Source organism: Ylistrum balloti, unplaced genomic scaffold (genome assembly GCF_031769215.1).
Source record: "Ylistrum balloti isolate Yb309-2 unplaced genomic scaffold, AGI_CSIRO_Ybal_v1 Utg370272, whole genome shotgun sequence".
NCBI classification, from domain to species: Eukaryota; Metazoa; Mollusca; class Bivalvia; order Pectinida; family Pectinidae; genus Ylistrum; species Ylistrum balloti.
This window is the reverse complement of record NW_026782211.1, coordinates 83,800-102,306: the sequence shown is the minus strand read 5'-3', so window position 1 is coordinate 102,306 and position 18,507 is coordinate 83,800. Positions and strand designations below refer to the sequence as shown.

The 18,507-nt window shown below is 33.4% G+C and overlaps 1 protein-coding gene across 1 annotated transcript in view; it reads right to left on the bottom strand.

The window, feature by feature from the left end:
- The window catches only part of LOC132552716 (neprilysin-like), a 67,256-nt gene that overhangs the window by 19,755 nt on the left and 28,994 nt on the right, over positions 1 to 18,507 (bottom strand). The window contains exons 3-8 of the mRNA XM_060216908.1: positions 6,006 to 6,038; positions 5,466 to 5,627; positions 5,205 to 5,288; positions 2,638 to 2,852; positions 1,150 to 1,329; positions 526 to 621 (exon numbers count right to left, since the gene is read on the bottom strand). Coding sequence (XP_060072891.1) covers positions 526 to 621; positions 1,150 to 1,329; positions 2,638 to 2,852; positions 5,205 to 5,288; positions 5,466 to 5,627; positions 6,006 to 6,038 — 770 coding nt within the window. The remainder of the gene's footprint in view (positions 1 to 525; positions 622 to 1,149; positions 1,330 to 2,637; positions 2,853 to 5,204; positions 5,289 to 5,465; positions 5,628 to 6,005; positions 6,039 to 18,507) is intronic.

The following is an 18,507-nucleotide window of genomic DNA, read 5'->3' as shown; positions in this document are numbered from 1 at the left end:
CAGTACACCTTATAAAAAGTATTTCTGTCTCATATCCACAACACCAACAACATTTATCCTCAAATCAAAACTAGACTGAATTTTCGAATTATCACAACTGAAGAGAAAAATTGATGTAATTGTTTTTATGAAATAATTAAACGGATGACAAGATTATATGTGTGGTATTTTCTGTATATTTATCTTCCTTGGGAATGGCCGTTAATGATTATACCTCTATTTGATATCGTTCTTTTACTAGCAAGGTGTTATATAACATTGACTCTGATGCACCGTATACTCCGCTTGTGTTTTAACCTAACACTGATGTAAATCAGTGATAGAATCATATGGTACAGTGTACTCTCGTGGTATATATCTTAATGAAACCAGAAACATAGTCATAGGGAAGCTTATACCCCATATGAATTATCTAAAAATATGAACATCGAAGAAATCATATCAAACACTAACAAAAATCACAGTAGATTGTTAAAATACATTTGTTTATTTACAAGATGATAGGATATTATGTGCTGTACTCACATCTCCCGGTTCCGTGAAATTTTCTGAAAGTTGAGACAATGGCATACGGTTATAAAGGACGTTACTATCTCGCCTCTCCTCGGAAGCCATGGAGATCTGAAACAGTCACGTGTATCGCTGTAATGTCACGTGTCTTACTGGTGCACGAACTTCAGAATACAGAGGAGAAAAAGACATGGTGATTAATCTTACTGATACTTCATGTATATTGTATCTTCAATATAAGATTTGGAGGGAAAAGAAGTACAGAAATTTTGGCATTAAGAACAATTTTTAAAGGAAAAAGGAAAAGAAAAAACATTCAGCTAAAAGCGACAGTTTATCTGAGCAGGGTATAATTTAAATGTCATTATGAAGGCAATTCTGAAATAACCCGAAATTTTATTAAGACACAGGCAGTTTATTTAACACTAGTTTGTTAGTTTCGTAAGATACAAAAGACTTAAAAATCGAGTCTTTTGAAAACACTGAACTATCAAGCAAAACCTGAAGTGAAATTATACGACAATGGAAACTGTATGAATAGATAGTATGTAGAATTTCTTATAAAAAAACTTATATTCCTTTAACAATGTGTTGTAAACGAAAGCTAGATAAACAATAATACTGATGACGTTAACTTACATTCGCGATGTCAAATTCCAAATCAATCAAGTCTTTCACATCGTTTGTTGCCGTATCTTCGGAAGCACCAAATGCTAGGGCGACAGATTTAGCCAGCTCTTCATACGCTTGCACCATGACGTCATCACGACCCTTTTGATAGTATTTCTGGCCAGGCATGCCAAAACCGGGTTGGTCGATCTGATGACAATAGCAATTAATGATCCTTTATAATGGGCAATCGGAAACATATACTGAAGCATTTTATTTCTGCATATTCAAACTTGAGCAGCGGGAGGATTTACCTCATATATTTGGAAATATTTTCCCGTTATTGAAACGGTTTGCTAAGGAAGTGTGGTGAGATTGTAACTATATTTACCCGAAATGTAAAGTCGGCAGCACAGAACTTATTAACAGTTAATATATCCGTAACACAGTATATATCTTTCAAACCAGATGGTGTAGCTTAACTTTGACAATCATTGAATCATGGATAGGTTTGATCCAGTTTCATAACCTAATGGGTGGAGAACGGGAAAAAATCTTATTCTTAATTAAACTTGAAACGATGGCAAAAGATGAACAAAGAAAGATTAACAATAAACATCAAGAAAATACAACATGTCAACATAATCATTATCTAAACTCAAATTCCATAAAATTGTGGGCAAATATCAACAAAATAAAGATTTGAACATAGACTTCTGAAAAGGTACAAGGGGGATAAGACCAGGTGTTCCGGAAGAGTAATCGTCTTCTGCTTTCTCGACGACATCCGCCATGTAAATCTTGGTCAATCCAAGTAAGTAATGTCACATTCGTAAATAAAAACAAGGTATACAACAACGGAACCAACAGGCAACCTAACGAGCAACAGATACGTTCAGCTTCATATCACACAACGGAACCAACAGGCAACCTAACGAGCAACAGATACGTTCAGCTTCATATCACACAACGGAACCAACAGACAAACTAACGAGCGTCAAAAACATCCAGCTTCATACCACACAACGGAACCAACAGGCAACCTAACGAGCAACAGATACGTTCAGCTTCATATCACACAACGGAACCAACAGGCAACCTAACGAGCAACAGATACGTTCAGCTTCATATCACACAACGGAACCAACAGGCAACCTAACGAGCAACAGATACGTACAGCTTCATATCACACAACGGAACCAACAGGCAACCTAACGAGCAACAGATACGTTCAGCTTCATATCACACAACGGAACCAACAGGCAACCTAACGAGCAACAGATACGTTCAGCTTCATATCACACATAGAAATAGAATATTTCTTTATGAGATTTCTATGGCAACCACACAATTTACCCATCAGAGAAAATACCAGCAACGAAAACAAGACCAGGTGTTCTAGAAGGATAAACTCTATCTGCTTTTAGTATCGGCTTTACCGACGACACCTGCCGTGTTACTAAGTAAGTCATGTTACAAGTAAGTAAAGTATACGAGTTAAATCTGATATCTACTTACATAAATAATCCTGACTGTGGAATTCTTCACGTCTGTATAAACATACATCTGTATAAGCGGTTTGTTATTGTACTTGATGAGGCCAATCAGCAACCGAGTCAAGTCGTAATCGCTTTCATTCCAGTTACCGCCTGGTTTCGAACCCAGTACCGGCCAACCTCCGAGGTCGTTTAACAAAGGGAATGCTACCGAAATGTTTCGTTGTTTAATGAGATCTACACAAGTAAAAAAAAATCTAGTATAATTGACAACATTAAAATAAAAAAACAACATATGATGGCCATGGAACAGAATAATTGGCCAGTGGCCGGAAACACGATCAATAGTTTCATATGCTACAGATGTATACAAAGGCAAATTAACAGTTCTGGTTTAACGTTACATATTTCAACAGATCTGACCTAATCCAAGTGTAAATGATTTTGAAGACGTTAGATAGTAATTTCTGTGGTGGATTTCCTTGTTCCCCAGGCGGGCACCAGCATGGAGTGTCACTCTTAAGTTCTCAAGAATACTGTCACTCGTTCAGAAAATACAAACGGCCATGGCATGCTTTTTAAACTACCCAAAATCCATAACTCATAAAATCATTTGAAATTCTTTCCAATACGTTTTTTATTCGATAATTTATTTTTCTTGAATTACGTTTTGCCCTTAGTGTCACTTATGTGTCCAGCGGTTTTACTTTGATCAGTAGTAGTTGTGTGCCTTTTCAATCGTATGGTTGTGTTGGTACGGTACAATATAGTTTACACATCAATATAGTTCTATTTACGAAACGATGGCCCCATTCTTTTCTATGTTAGACTATACAATTTAGATATCAATATAATTCTATTTACAAAACGATGGCCCCATTCTTTTCTATGTTAGACTATACAATTTAGATATCAATATAGTTATATTTACGAAACGATGGCCCCATTCTTTTCTATGTTAGACGTATTATCCAATACCAAATTTCATCTTGTGCACACCGATGAAGAAAGCAGTGAAAAGCCCCAGATTTAACATAAATATCATAGCGACTGATAGCACTTAGATAAAACCTACATCCTATCAACAAACTAACATTGCTACTTTAATTATCTGAGTTTAGTATATAAACATACAGCTGTCAGGTTTAGCTGCAGGCGTATGATGAAATTAGAAAATATCCAATAAGTCGATTATCAAGGAAGTATGGATATACGTTTATTTTAATGCATAAAAAGATCATCCATCATCTCTATCATCACTGAACAATGTTTCCAAGTAGCCCCGGGTCTAATCTAACAAAGTGCAAGATCAAAATTTGATCATTAGCAAATTCCAGGCAAATGATATATAAAGCGGATATGAGACAAGAAACGCATGTTTAATCGAGCTGAGTACAGGCATGTATAGAAAGAATTTAGAATTTAACAAAATCGATTCTCACTATGAGAACGTGACCTTTTCTCTTCTCGTACTTGATTTATATATATATATATTAAAAATATTTTGAAATATTTGTAGAGGTAGTCCAAATAAAGCTTAAAACCCTATTGAAAATCGAATAGTAATATTCGTCTGGCGTTCTAGAAAATTAACTGAAAATGGAAATTAAGAACAAGAAAAGAAAAAGTCATGTTCTCAAAGTGAAAACCAAATTAAAATCGAATTTCTTATATCGCTCAAGATTATTACAGTACACAGTGTGATCCTGATGACAAATTCCTCATGTACTATTGCAATCTATATCATTCGACAACCGAAGGTATCTTTGTTTTAGAAACGGAAATCCTAATATTTCAATATTTGAAAACATTTGAGATATGTAAATACATTGATGTTTATATATCTGTTTGTTTACTATAATATCCAACATTTGTTTACAAAAAATGCATATTTTTTGTCCGTAAATGAAAACATAAACAATGGGATGGAGTTCATACATGTAAATTTCGGGAGGGAAATTTTATAAGCAATTCTCATTTTATATGAATCTAAAATGCACTTTTGGTTCTTAATATACACTTTTTCTAGTATTGAACGTAATACACGTGTGTCAGAGTGGTGAAGTTTCGCACTCTTTGACATCGAACTTAATCAACATGCATGTGATAAGAAATGTACATGACTCGGTGATTTGTAACAAGTGTATTTACAGCGTCCATGATTGATTGATGTCAGGTGTAATCATACTTAATGCTATTTAACACATTGTCGTTTTTGTATAGAACCTTTGTTTAATCATGGATCATTAAGTTGTCAGAAATCTTGGTGATGGTCTAAGCATATCTGTCACTCATGACAAAAATGAATAATGCATTTGAAGCATGTCAGGATGTAACATCTGATACAACCAGGAAGACATTCCTTCTATCTAATGTGATAATGATATGTACCTAATCGTTTTTAATTCTTTCTTATTTTGTAAAAGGAAAAAGTGACACATCTCTTTGTAATTTTGATTATATCATGCCAAACTATAGCAAATTCAAAGCAGACTGTTCTGACATTTTCATTTGCCAAGTTTCTCTGTAGTGCGATAGTTGAAATTTCATTAAGGTTACCTTTACTGCCCAATCCTATCGGGGACTTACCTTGATCCATGCAGGACTTGTACATGTTTTTTATGGTTTTCTCAACCGTTATGTCATCATTTGTGATGGGGGCCTCTAGGAGATCTGCAAGAAAAAACAGATACATTTCCTCACAGACAAAAATCGATAACCTGAACATGCAAAAAGAGGTACTTATAGTGAGTTTATAGTGATGAGAATAGCACAAGAACACACCTGTCATTGAATTACTTATTGATCATGATATGCACACTTACATTATAGTCTGTGTTATCTACTTACTTTTAAGGACAACCTCTACTTCATCTCGTAATATTCCAAATACATCTTGACTTGAGCGGTCTTCAGGGATGATGTTCTGTTTTCTCCATGTCCCACACGCGAAATCGAAAAAGTTTTCACACGGTTCCACAGTGGTGTCAAGGTTGTTTAACATCCTAGCGGCTACAATTTAAAGCATTTCTCAACCTTGAAGAAAAGATCTCACACGTGTCTTTCTCAAACAGACAATGAATACTGTAGTAATAATGAGTTCTGAACAAAACACGAAACAACAGGCACTAGGGGAACAGTTTGAATCTTAAGTATCTTATTAATACTTGTAAAATATCATTTCCCGTGGTTGCTATCTATAACACTACACGTATGTTTGTATGGGCTTTCTACGGATAATGGATTCTGGTACAAATTATCATATAGCAAACTTATTGTTTTACCATTTCATCATTAAAACATGTCTTTTTTATACAATAAGTTAAAGGATTACACGGGTTGTTTCAATATTTGTGAGTTTTTACACACATATGTAAATACAGACTTTACCTGACTCCGTGCAATCCCTGGTTAGGCAGACATCTGTAAAATTAAACATAACAATTAGAAAATTTCTTAGAATTCTTATCAACCGGTATACTGCAACGGAGTGTCATACAAGAAAAGTTCTTTTACGAAACTATGACAAAATTAGCTTCATGCTTTAATAAACACTTTTCCAGAAAAATCTGTATTCTTCTAATCAAATGTATTGTATATATACCATCAAAACATCAATAAATAAATAAAAAAAAATCTACTGCCATTTGCCTCGGTGACTTTCCCATTCAAGGTGATTATATATTGTTAACGTGCAGCAATCACGTGGCTATGGCGTCGTATTTTCGTTTCATACAAAATCACGTTTTAATGAATATGTTAACAAAGATGTGTACATCAAAAACAAGATGACAACGGTTCTGTTAGAAAAGATGATAAAAATCTCTGTTCTGACAGGGACGAAAGCAAGTCGATAATAGAAGGGAAAATCGGGACTTGAAGTAGATCTATATTGGATTGGAAATACGCTTAACAAGTGTGAAACTTATCACAGGAAAGGCTAAACGAATCAACAACGAATGAAAAGGGTGAATAGTTAAGCCCGTTTTAGAGGAACCGAACAAAAAACGAAAACATGCAAAAGCAGTTACTAAACTTGAATGTATGTTAAGAAGTTAAATCTCACTTGAGTAGTAGACATGTATCAGATCCCAATAACAAAACGTTTACTGTTAACAGGGAAAACATCAGCAGGATGACAGAAATTGAAATTATAATAAGCTACATTATATCAACGACTTTGCAAAAGATACACAGGTGAGTAATACACTTCCATTCAATTTCAGAATTAATTACACAGTATTGTATAGGAGGGAAACAGCTGATGACAAAAACATTTGTGCAGCGTACATGTCTTCATATACATGAACTTCAGCGACGGTAATTAAGACACCATTCCCCCAACCTGTGATTATCTGTGTAATGTCTTGAAACACAAATCTGATAGAGTCAGCACACATAAATAATGACATAATCATTCTACTGCAAGATTTGACAATCTCGTCCATCTATTTAGAGAGTCACTTATGATGAAAAAAATCCTGATTGAAGTTTTGGTATACTTTGAGGCAAACGTCTCAAACGAATCACCTTCCACAACATAAACTTATTATCAGATACTGTATACGATGAAATTTTCGTTTTATTTTCGTCCTTGAATTTGAAATGGGCGAAATTTTGTTTCGCTTATATATAACTTAGTCCTCAGAGGGCGAAATGAAAATGGAGCGAAATCGGGTAAAATGGTACAAGGTTAGAAAATCCTGCAGCGAAAAGATTTACAACTGAAGACCTCTTGGCCAATCACTAAATAAAATTTCTGTGTAATATTGCATTTACATCTACTAGTATTATGCCTGTTTGATTTACATGAAGCTAGTCCGCTGCCAAAGGTTACACAAAAATCTATGACAATCATCAACCGAAAGCCCCCTTGAGCTCTTAATTTGACAAAGATGTACTATGTGGATTTGTATGGTGTCTTATTAATTTCATGACGCATTAAATGAATAACTAGCCCATATGTCGTCCCTGCATCTTCCGGTCGCTTTGAAGAAACTTTTACTTTATTTACGTAAATAAGCCATCCAACACGGTGACCATTGTTTAACGAAAACTGCTTTGTCGGACACTTGACAGTGAGCACACTTCCGCTTTGTTGGTGCGGTTTACCAAATGACTTAACAGCAATGTGACCTTTAATTATTTTCTCTCCTATAAGTATGCTCACTGACATACGAATACAATAATATATAGGTATATCAAACCGTTGACAGTCTCGTGAAATAAAGCATCTACATTTAAACAAAAAAAAATCTGAAAACTAGGCTTTGTATAATTGTTTGCAATTAACGTGAAAACAAATTTGTCGGTAAAAAGGACGGTTTAACCGCACTCGAGTACAAATAAATCGACTTTAAATGTTATTAACCCGAAATTTCGTCTCATCGCCAAGTTTTTCTTTCTTGATTTCAAATATTCAATACTTCCGTATTGTAAAGATCGAAGTGAGGCCGGACTTTATCAAAACCTACCAAACCTATGTAGACGCAGCGTTAATTAATACTACCGTTGACCTACAAAACAAAGTGACTTTGATTAACATAGAGATAGGACGACGAGACTTACATACACATATGTCTTAGAGAAAATCCATTAATCTGAAATCACTGGCCGTTTATCAATATCATGTCATCTTTATTGGTCTAATTACATTATCTTTGAAATAAATGTATCTAATCATATTCTCCCCTCTTTAACAATGATATCATGTGTACAGCAGAATACAGTGTAAATATGTATTACGTTTCTGACAGATGTCAGAATGCGTCCGTGTAGTCGTACTGAGAATGCTAATTAATGAATGGAATTATTTTACATGCCCAGGGTCAGTGAACAATGAAATATGTTAAATAGATACTGGGTCTTTAGTCGATGTCTGATTGATGTAAGCATTGTATTCTGTTATAGAGGTAAAGCTATCTGGGTCATGATGGCATATCTTAGCTTTAAGATCGATTATAGAAAAATAACAGGGAAACGTGACACGGTTCATTCAGATAATACATTTCATTATACAACTGATCAAGGTGACTTTCCGTTCTCAACATGCAAATCATCGATCTATCTATCACGTGATATCTACGTGAGATAAAAATGATTTATTAAAGTCTTGCCTATTTTAAAAATGTAGAAGTATACCAATTAGCTACCAAGTATTCAATGAAGTTACAAAAATATTAACGACAATCATATCTACAAATATACGTATTTATGTGGAATACCAATCATTGTCAATACGTGGAATACCAATCAATGTCAATACGTATTTACGTGGAATACCAATCAATGTCAATACGTATTTACGTGGAATACCAATCAATGTCAATACGTGGAATACCAATCAATGTCAATACCTGGAATACCAATCATTGTCAATACGTGGAATACCAATCAATGTCAATACGTATTTACGTGGAATACCAATCAATGTCAATACGTATTTACGTGGAATACCAATCAATGTCAATACGTGGAATACCAATCAATGTCAATACGTCTTTACGTGGAATACCAATCAATGTCAATACGTATTTACGTGGAATACCAATCAATGTCAATACGTGAAATAACAATCAATGTCAATACGTATTTACGTGGAATACCAATCAATGTCAATACGTGGAATAACAATCAATGTCAATACGTGAAATAACAATCAATGTCAATACGTATAACAATCAATGTCAATACGTATTTACGTGGAATACCAATCAATGTCAACACGTGAAATAACAATCAATGTCAATACGTATTTACGTGGAATACCAATCAATGTCAATACGTGAAATAACAATCAATGTCAATACGTATTTACGTGGAATACCAGTCAATGTCAATACGTGGAATAACAATCAATGTCAATACGTGGAGTATCAATCAATGTCAATACGTGGAATACCAATCAATGTCAATACGTGAAATAACAATCAATGTCAATACGTATTTACGTGGAATACCAATCAATGTCAATACGTGAAATAACAATCAATGTCAATACGTATTTACGTGGAATACCAATCAATGTCAATACGTGAAATAACAAACAATGTCAATACGTGAAATAACAATCAATGTCAATACGTGAAATACCAATCAATGTCAATACGTGGAATACCAATCAATGTCAATACGTGAAATAACAATCAATGTCAATACAAATTTACGTGGAATACCAATCAATGTCAATACGTGAAATAACAATCAATGTCAATACGTATTTACGTGGAATATCAATCAATGTCAATATGTGGAATACCAATCAATGTCAATACGTGAAATAACAATTAATGTCAATACGTATTTACGTGGAATACCAATCATTGTCAATACGTGGAATACCAATCAATGTCAATACGTGGAATACCAATCAATGTCAATACGTGGAATACCAATCAATGTCAATACGTCTTTACGTGGAATACCAATCATTGTCAATACGTGGAATACCAATCATTGTCAATACGTCTTTACGTGGAATACCAATCATTGTCAATACATGGAATACCAATCATTGTCAATACGTGGAATACCAATCAATGTCAATACGTGGAATACCAATCAATGTCAATACATGGAATACCAGTCAATGTCAATACGTAGAATACCAATCAATGTCAATACGTCTTTACGCAGAATACCAATCATTGTCAATACGCGGAATACCAATCATTGTCAATACGTGGAATACCAATCAATGTCAATACGTATTTACGTGGAATACCAATCAATGTCAATACGTGGAATAACAATCAATGTCAATACGTATTTACGTGGAATACCAATCAATGTCAATACGTGGAATACCAATCAATGTCAATACATGGAATACCAATCAATGTCAATACGTGGAATATCAATCAATGTCAATACGTATTTACGTGGAATACCAATCAATGTCAATACGTGGAATACCAATCATTGTCAATACGTGGAATACCAATCAATGTCAATACGTGGAATATCAATCAATGTCAATACGTATTTACGTGGAATACCAATCAATGTCAATAAGTGGAATATCGTCAATACGTATTTACGTGGAATACCATTCAATGTCAATACGTGAAATAACAATCAATGTCAATACGTGGAATACCAATCAATGTCAATACGTATTTACGTCGAATACCAATCAATGTCAATACGTGAAATAACAATCAATGTCAATACGTGAAATAACAATCAATGTCAATACTTGAAATAACAATCAATGTCAATACGTGGAATACCAATCAATGTCAATACGTGAAATAACAATCAATGTCAATACGTGAAATAACAATCAATGTTAATACGTGAAATAACAATCAATGTCAATACGTGGAATACCAATCAATGTCAATACGTGAAATAACAATCAATGTCAATACGTGAAATAACAATCAATGTCAATACGTGGAATACCAATCAATGTCAATACGTGAAATAACAATCAATGTCAATACAAATTTACGTGGAATACCAATCAATGTCAATACGTGAAATAACAATCAATGTCAATACGTATTTACGTGGAATACCAATCATTGTCAATACGTGGAATACCAATCAATGTCAATACATGGAATACCAATCAATGTCAATACGTGGAATACCAATCAATGTCAATACGTGAAATACCAATCAATGTCAATACGTGGAATACCAATCAATGTCAATACGTGGAATACCAATCAATGTCAATACGTGGAATACCAATCAATGTCAATACTTGAAATAACAATCAATGTCAATACGTGGAATACCAATCATTGTCAATACGCGGAATACCAATCATTGTCAATACGTGGAATACCAATCAATGTCAATACGTATTTACGTGGAATACCAATCATTGTCAATACGTGGAATACCCATCAATGTCAATATGTATTTACGTGGAATACCAATCAATGTCAATACGTGGAATACCAATCAATGTCAATACATGGAATACCAATCAATGTCAATACGTGGAATATCAATCAATGTCAATACGTATTTACGTGGAATACCAATCAATGTCAATACGTGGAATACCAATCATTGTCAATACGTGGAATACCAATCAATGTCAATACGTGGAATATCAATCAATGTCAATACGTATTTACGTGGAATACCAATCAATGTCAATACGTGAAATATCAATCAATGTCAATACGTATTTACGTGGAATACCAATCAATGTCAATACGTGAAATAACAATCAATGTCAATACGTGGAATACCAATCAATGTCAATACGTATTTACGTCGAATACCAATCAATGTCAATACGTGAAATAACAATCAATGTCAATACGTGAAATAACAATCAATGTCAATACTTGAAATAACAATCAATGTCAATACGTGGAATACCAATCAATGTCAATACGTGAAATAACAATCAATGTCAATACGTGAAATAACAATCAATGTCAATACGTGAAATAACAATCAATGTCAATACGTGGAATACCAATCAATGTCAATACGTGAAATAACAATCAATGTCAATACGTGAAATAACAATCAATGTCAATACGTGGAATACCAATCAATGTCAATACGTGAAATAACAATCAATGTCAATACAAATTTACGTGGAATACCAATCAATGTCAATACGTGAAATAACAATCAATGTCAATACGTATTTACGTGGAATACCAATCATTGTCAATACGTGGAATACCAATCAATGTCAATACATGGAATACCAATCAATGTCAATACGTGGAATACCAATCAATGTCAATACGTGAAATACCAATCAATGTCAATACGTGAAATAACAATCAATGTCAATACTTGAAATAACAATCAATGTCAATACGTGGAATACCAATCAATGTCAATACGTGAAATAACAATCAATGTCAATACGTGAAATAACAATCAATGTCAATACGTGAAATAACAATCAATGTCAATACGTGGAATACCAATCAATGTCAATACGTGAAATAACAATCAATGTCAATACGTGAAATAACAATCAATGTCAATACGTGGAATACCAATCAATGTCAATACGTGAAATAACAATCAATGTCAATACAAATTTACGTGGAATACCAATCAATGTCAATACGTGAAATAACAATCAATGTCAATACGTATTTACGTGGAATACCAATCATTGTCAATACGTGGAATACCAATCAATGTCAATACATGGAATACCAATCAATGTCAATACGTGGAATACCAATCAATGTCAATACGTCTTTACGTGGAATACCAATCACTGTCAATACGTGGAATACCAATCAATGTCAATACGTGGAATACCAATCAATGTCAATACTTGAAATAACAATCAATGTCAATACGTGGAATACCAATCAATGTCAATACGTGAAATAACAATCAATGTCAATACTTGAAATAACAATCAATGTCAATACGTGGAATACCAATCAATGTCAATACGTGAAATAACAATCAATGTCAATACGTGAAATAACAAACAATGTCAATACGTGAAATAACAATCAATGTCAATACGTGAAATAACAATCAATGTCAATACGTGGAATACCAATCAATGTCAATACGTGAAATAACAATCAATGTCAATACAAATTTACGTGGAATACCAATCAATGTCAATACGTGAAATAACAATCAATGTCAATACGTATTTACGTGGAATACCAATCATTGTCAATACGTGGAATACCAATCAATGTCAATACATGGAATACCAATCAATGTCAATACGTGGAATACCAATCAATGTCAATACGTCTTTACGTGGAATACCAATCACTGTCAATACGTGGAATACCAATCATTGTCAATACGTCTTTACGTGGAATACCAATCATTGTCAATACGTGGAATACCAATCATTGTCAATACGTCTTTACGTGGAATACCAATCATTGTAAATACGTGGAATACCAATCATTGTCAATACGTCTTTCCGTGGAATACCAATCACTGTCAATACGTGGAATACCAATCATTGTCAATACGTCTTTACGTGGAATACCAATCATTGTCAATACGTGGAATACCAATCATTGTCAATACGTCTTTACGTGGAATACCAATCATTGTCAATACGTGGAATACCAATCAATGTCAATACGTTTTTACGTGGAATACCAATCATTGTCAATATGTGGAATACCAATCATTGTCAATACGTGGAATACCAATCAATGTCAATACGTATTTACGTCGAATACCAATCAATGTCAATACGTGGAATACCAATCAATGTCAATACGTGAAATAACAATCAATGTCAATACGTGAAATAACAATCAATGTCAATACGTGAAATAACAATCAATGTCAATACGTGGAATACCAATCAATGTCAATACGTGAAATAACAATCAATGTCAATACGTGAAATAACAATCAATGTCAATACGTGGAATACCAATCAATGTCAATACGTGAAATAACAATCAATGTCAATACAAATTTACGTGGAATACCAATCAATGTCAATACGTGAAATAACAATCAATGTCAATACGTATTTACGTGGAATACCAATCATTGTCAATACGTGGAATAACAATCAATGTCAATACATGGAATACCAATCAATGTCAATACGTGGAATACCAATCAATGTCAATACGTGAAATACCAATCAATGTCAATACGTGAAATAACAATCAATGTCAATACTTGAAATAACAATCAATGTCAATACGTGGAATACCAATCAATGTCAATACGTGAAATAACAATCAATGTCAATACGTGAAATAACAATCAATGTCAATACGTGAATAACAATCAATGTCAATACGTGGAATACCAATCAATGTCAATACGTGAAATAACAATCAATGTCAATACGTGAAATAACAATCAATGTCAATACGTGGAATACCAATCAATGTCAATACGTGAAATAACAATCAATGTCAATACAAATTTACGTGGAATACCAATCAATGTCAATACGTGAAATAACAATCAATGTCAATACGTATTTACGTGGAATACCAATCATTGTCAATACGTGGAATACCAATCAATGTCAATACATGGAATAACAATCAATGTCAATACGTGGAATACCAATCAATGTCAATACGTCTTTACGTGGAATACCAATCACTGTCAATACGTGGAATACCAATCAATGTCAATACGTGGAATACCAATCAATGTCAATACTTGAAATAACAATCAATGTCAATACGTGGAATACCAATCAATGTCAATACGTGAAATAACAATCAATGTCAATACTTGAAATAACAATCAATGTCAATACGTGGAATACCAATCAATGTCAATACGTGAAATAACAATCAATGTCAATACGTGAAATAACAATCAATGTCAATACGTGAAATAACAATCAATGTCAATACGTGAAATAACAATCAATGTCAATACGTGGAATACCAATCAATGTCAATACGTGAAATAACAATCAATGTCAATACAAATTTACGTGGAATACCAATCAATGTCAATACGTGAAATAACAATCAATGTCAATACGTATTTACGTGGAATACCAATCATTGTCAATACGTGGAATACCAATCAATGTCAATACATGGAATACCAATCAATGTCAATACGTGGAATACCAATCAATGTCAATACGTCTTTACGTGGAATACCAATCACTGTCAATACGTGGAATACCAATCATTGTCAATACGTCTTTACGTGGAATACCAATCATTGTCAATACGTGGAATACCAATCATTGTCAATACGTCTTTACGTGGAATACCAATCATTGTCAATACGTGGAATACCAATCAATGTCAATACGTCTTTCCGTGGAATACCAATCATTGTCAATACATGGAATACCAATCAATGTCAATACGTCTTTACGTGGAATACCAATCATTGTCAATACGTGGAATACCAATCAATGTCAATACGTATTTACGTGGAATACCAATCAATGTCAATACGTGGAATACCAATCAATGTCAATACGTGAAATAACAATCAATGTCAATACGTGAAATAACAATCAATGTCAATACGTGAAATAACAATCAATGTCAATACGTGGAATACCAATCAATGTCAATACGTGAAATAACAATCAATGTCAATACGTGAAATAACAATCAATGTCAATACGTGGAATACCAATCAATGTCAATACGTGAAATAACAATCAATGTCAATACAAATTTACGTGGAATACCAATCAATGTCAATACGTGAAATAACAATCAATGTCAATACGTATTTACGTGGAATACCAATCATTGTCAATACGTGGAATACCAATCAATGTCAATACATGGAATACCAATCAATGTCAATACGTGGAATACCAATCAATGTCAATACGTGAAATACCAATCAATGTCAATACGTGAAATAACAATCAATGTCAATACTTGAAATAACAATCAATGCCAATACGTGGAATACCAATCAATGTCAATACGTGAAATAACAATCAATGTCAATACGTGAAATAACAATCAATGTCAATACGTGAAATAACAATCAATGTCAATACGTGGAATACCAATCAATGTCAATACGTGAAATAACAATCAATGTCAATACGTGAAATAACAATCAATGTCAATACGTGGAATACCAATCAATGTCAATACGTGAAATAACAATCAATGTCAATACGTATTTACGTGGAATACCAATCAATGTCAATACGTGAAATAACAATCAATGTCAATACGTATTTACGTGGAATACCAATCATTGTCAATACGTGGAATACCAATCAATGTCAATACATGGAATACCAATCAATGTCAATACGTGGAATACCAATCAATGTCAATACGTCTTTACGTGGAATACCAATCACTGTCAATACGTGGAATACCAATCAATGTCAATACGTGGAATACCAATCAATGTCAATACTTGAAATAACAATCAATGTCAATACGTGGAATACCAATCAATGTCAATACGTGAAATAACAATCAATGTCAATACTTGAAATAACAATCAATGTCAATACGTGGAATACCAATCAATGTCAATACGTGAAATAACAATCAATGTCAATACGTGAAATAACAATCAATGTCAATACGTGAAATAACAATCAATGTCAATACGTGGAATACCAATCAATGTCAATACGTGAAATAACAATCAATGTCAATACGTGAAATAACAATCAATGTCAATACGTGGAATACCAATCAATGTCAATACGTGAAATAACAATCAATGTCAATACAAATTTACGTGGAATACCAATCAATGTCAATACGTGAAATAACAATCAATGTCAATACGTATTTACGTGGAATACCAATCATTGTCAATACGTGGAATACCAATCAATGTCAATACATGGAATACCAATCAATGTCAATACGTGGAATACCAATCAATGTCAATACGTCTTTACGTGGAATACCAATCACTGTCAATACGTGGAATACCAATCATTGTCAATACGTCTTTACGTGGAATACCAATCATTGTCAATACGTGGAATACCAATCATTGTCAATACGTCTTTACGTGGAATACCAATCATTGTCAATACGTGGAATACCAATCATTGTCAATACGTCTTTCCGTGGAATACCAATCAATGTCAATACGTGGAATACCAATCAATGTCAATACGTGGAATACCAATCAATGTCAATACATGGAATACCAGTCAATGTCAATACGTAGAATACCAATCAATGTCAATACGTCTTTACGTGGAATACCAATCATTGTCAATACGCGGAATACCAATCATTGTCAATACGTGGAATACCAATCAATGTCAATACGTATTTACGTGGAATACCAATCATTGTCAATACGTGGAATAACAATCAATGTCAATATGTATTTACGTGGAATACCAATCAATGTCAATACGTGGAATACCAATCAATGTCAATACATGGAATACCAATCAATGTCAATACGTGGAATATCAATCAATGTCCATACGTATTTACGTGGAATACCAATCAATGTCAATACGTGGAATACCAATCATTGTCAATACGTGGAATATCAATCAATGTCAATACGTCTTTACGTGGAATACCAATCAATGTCAATACGTATTTACGTGGAATACCAATCAATGTCAATACGTGAAATAACAATCAATGTCAATACGTGGAATACCAATCAATGTCAATACGTATTTACGTCGAATACCAATCAATGTCAATACGTGAAATAACAATCAATGTCAATACGTGAAATAACAATCAATGTCAATACTTGAAATAACAATCAATGTCAATACGTGGAATACCAATCAATGTCAATACGTGAAATAACAATCAATGTCAATACGTGAAATAACAATCAATGTCAATACGTGAAATAACAATCAATGTCAATACGTGGAATACCAATCAATGTCAATACGTGAAATAACAATCAATGTCAATACGTGAAATAACAATCAATGTCAATACGTGGAATACCAATCAATGTCAATACGTGAAATAACAATCAATGTCAATACAAATTTACGTGGAATACCAATCAATGCCAATACGTGAAATAACAATCAATGTCAATACGTATTTACGTGGAATACCAATCATTGTCAATACGTGGAATACCAATCAATGTCAATACATGGAATACCAATCAATGTCAATACGTGGAATACCAATCAATGTCAATACGTGAAATACCAATCAATGTCAATACGTGAAATAACAATCAATGTCAATACTTGAAATAACAATCAATGTCAATACGTGGAATACCAATCAATGTCAATACGTGAAATAACAATCAATGTCAATACGTGAAATAACAATCAATGTCAATACGTGAAATAACAATCAATGTCAATACGTGGAATACCAATCAATGTCAATACGTGAAATAACAATCAATGTCAATACGTGAAATAACAATCAATGTCAATACGTGGAATACCAATCAATGTCAATACGTGAAATAACAATCAATGTCAATACAAATTTACGTGGAATACCAATCA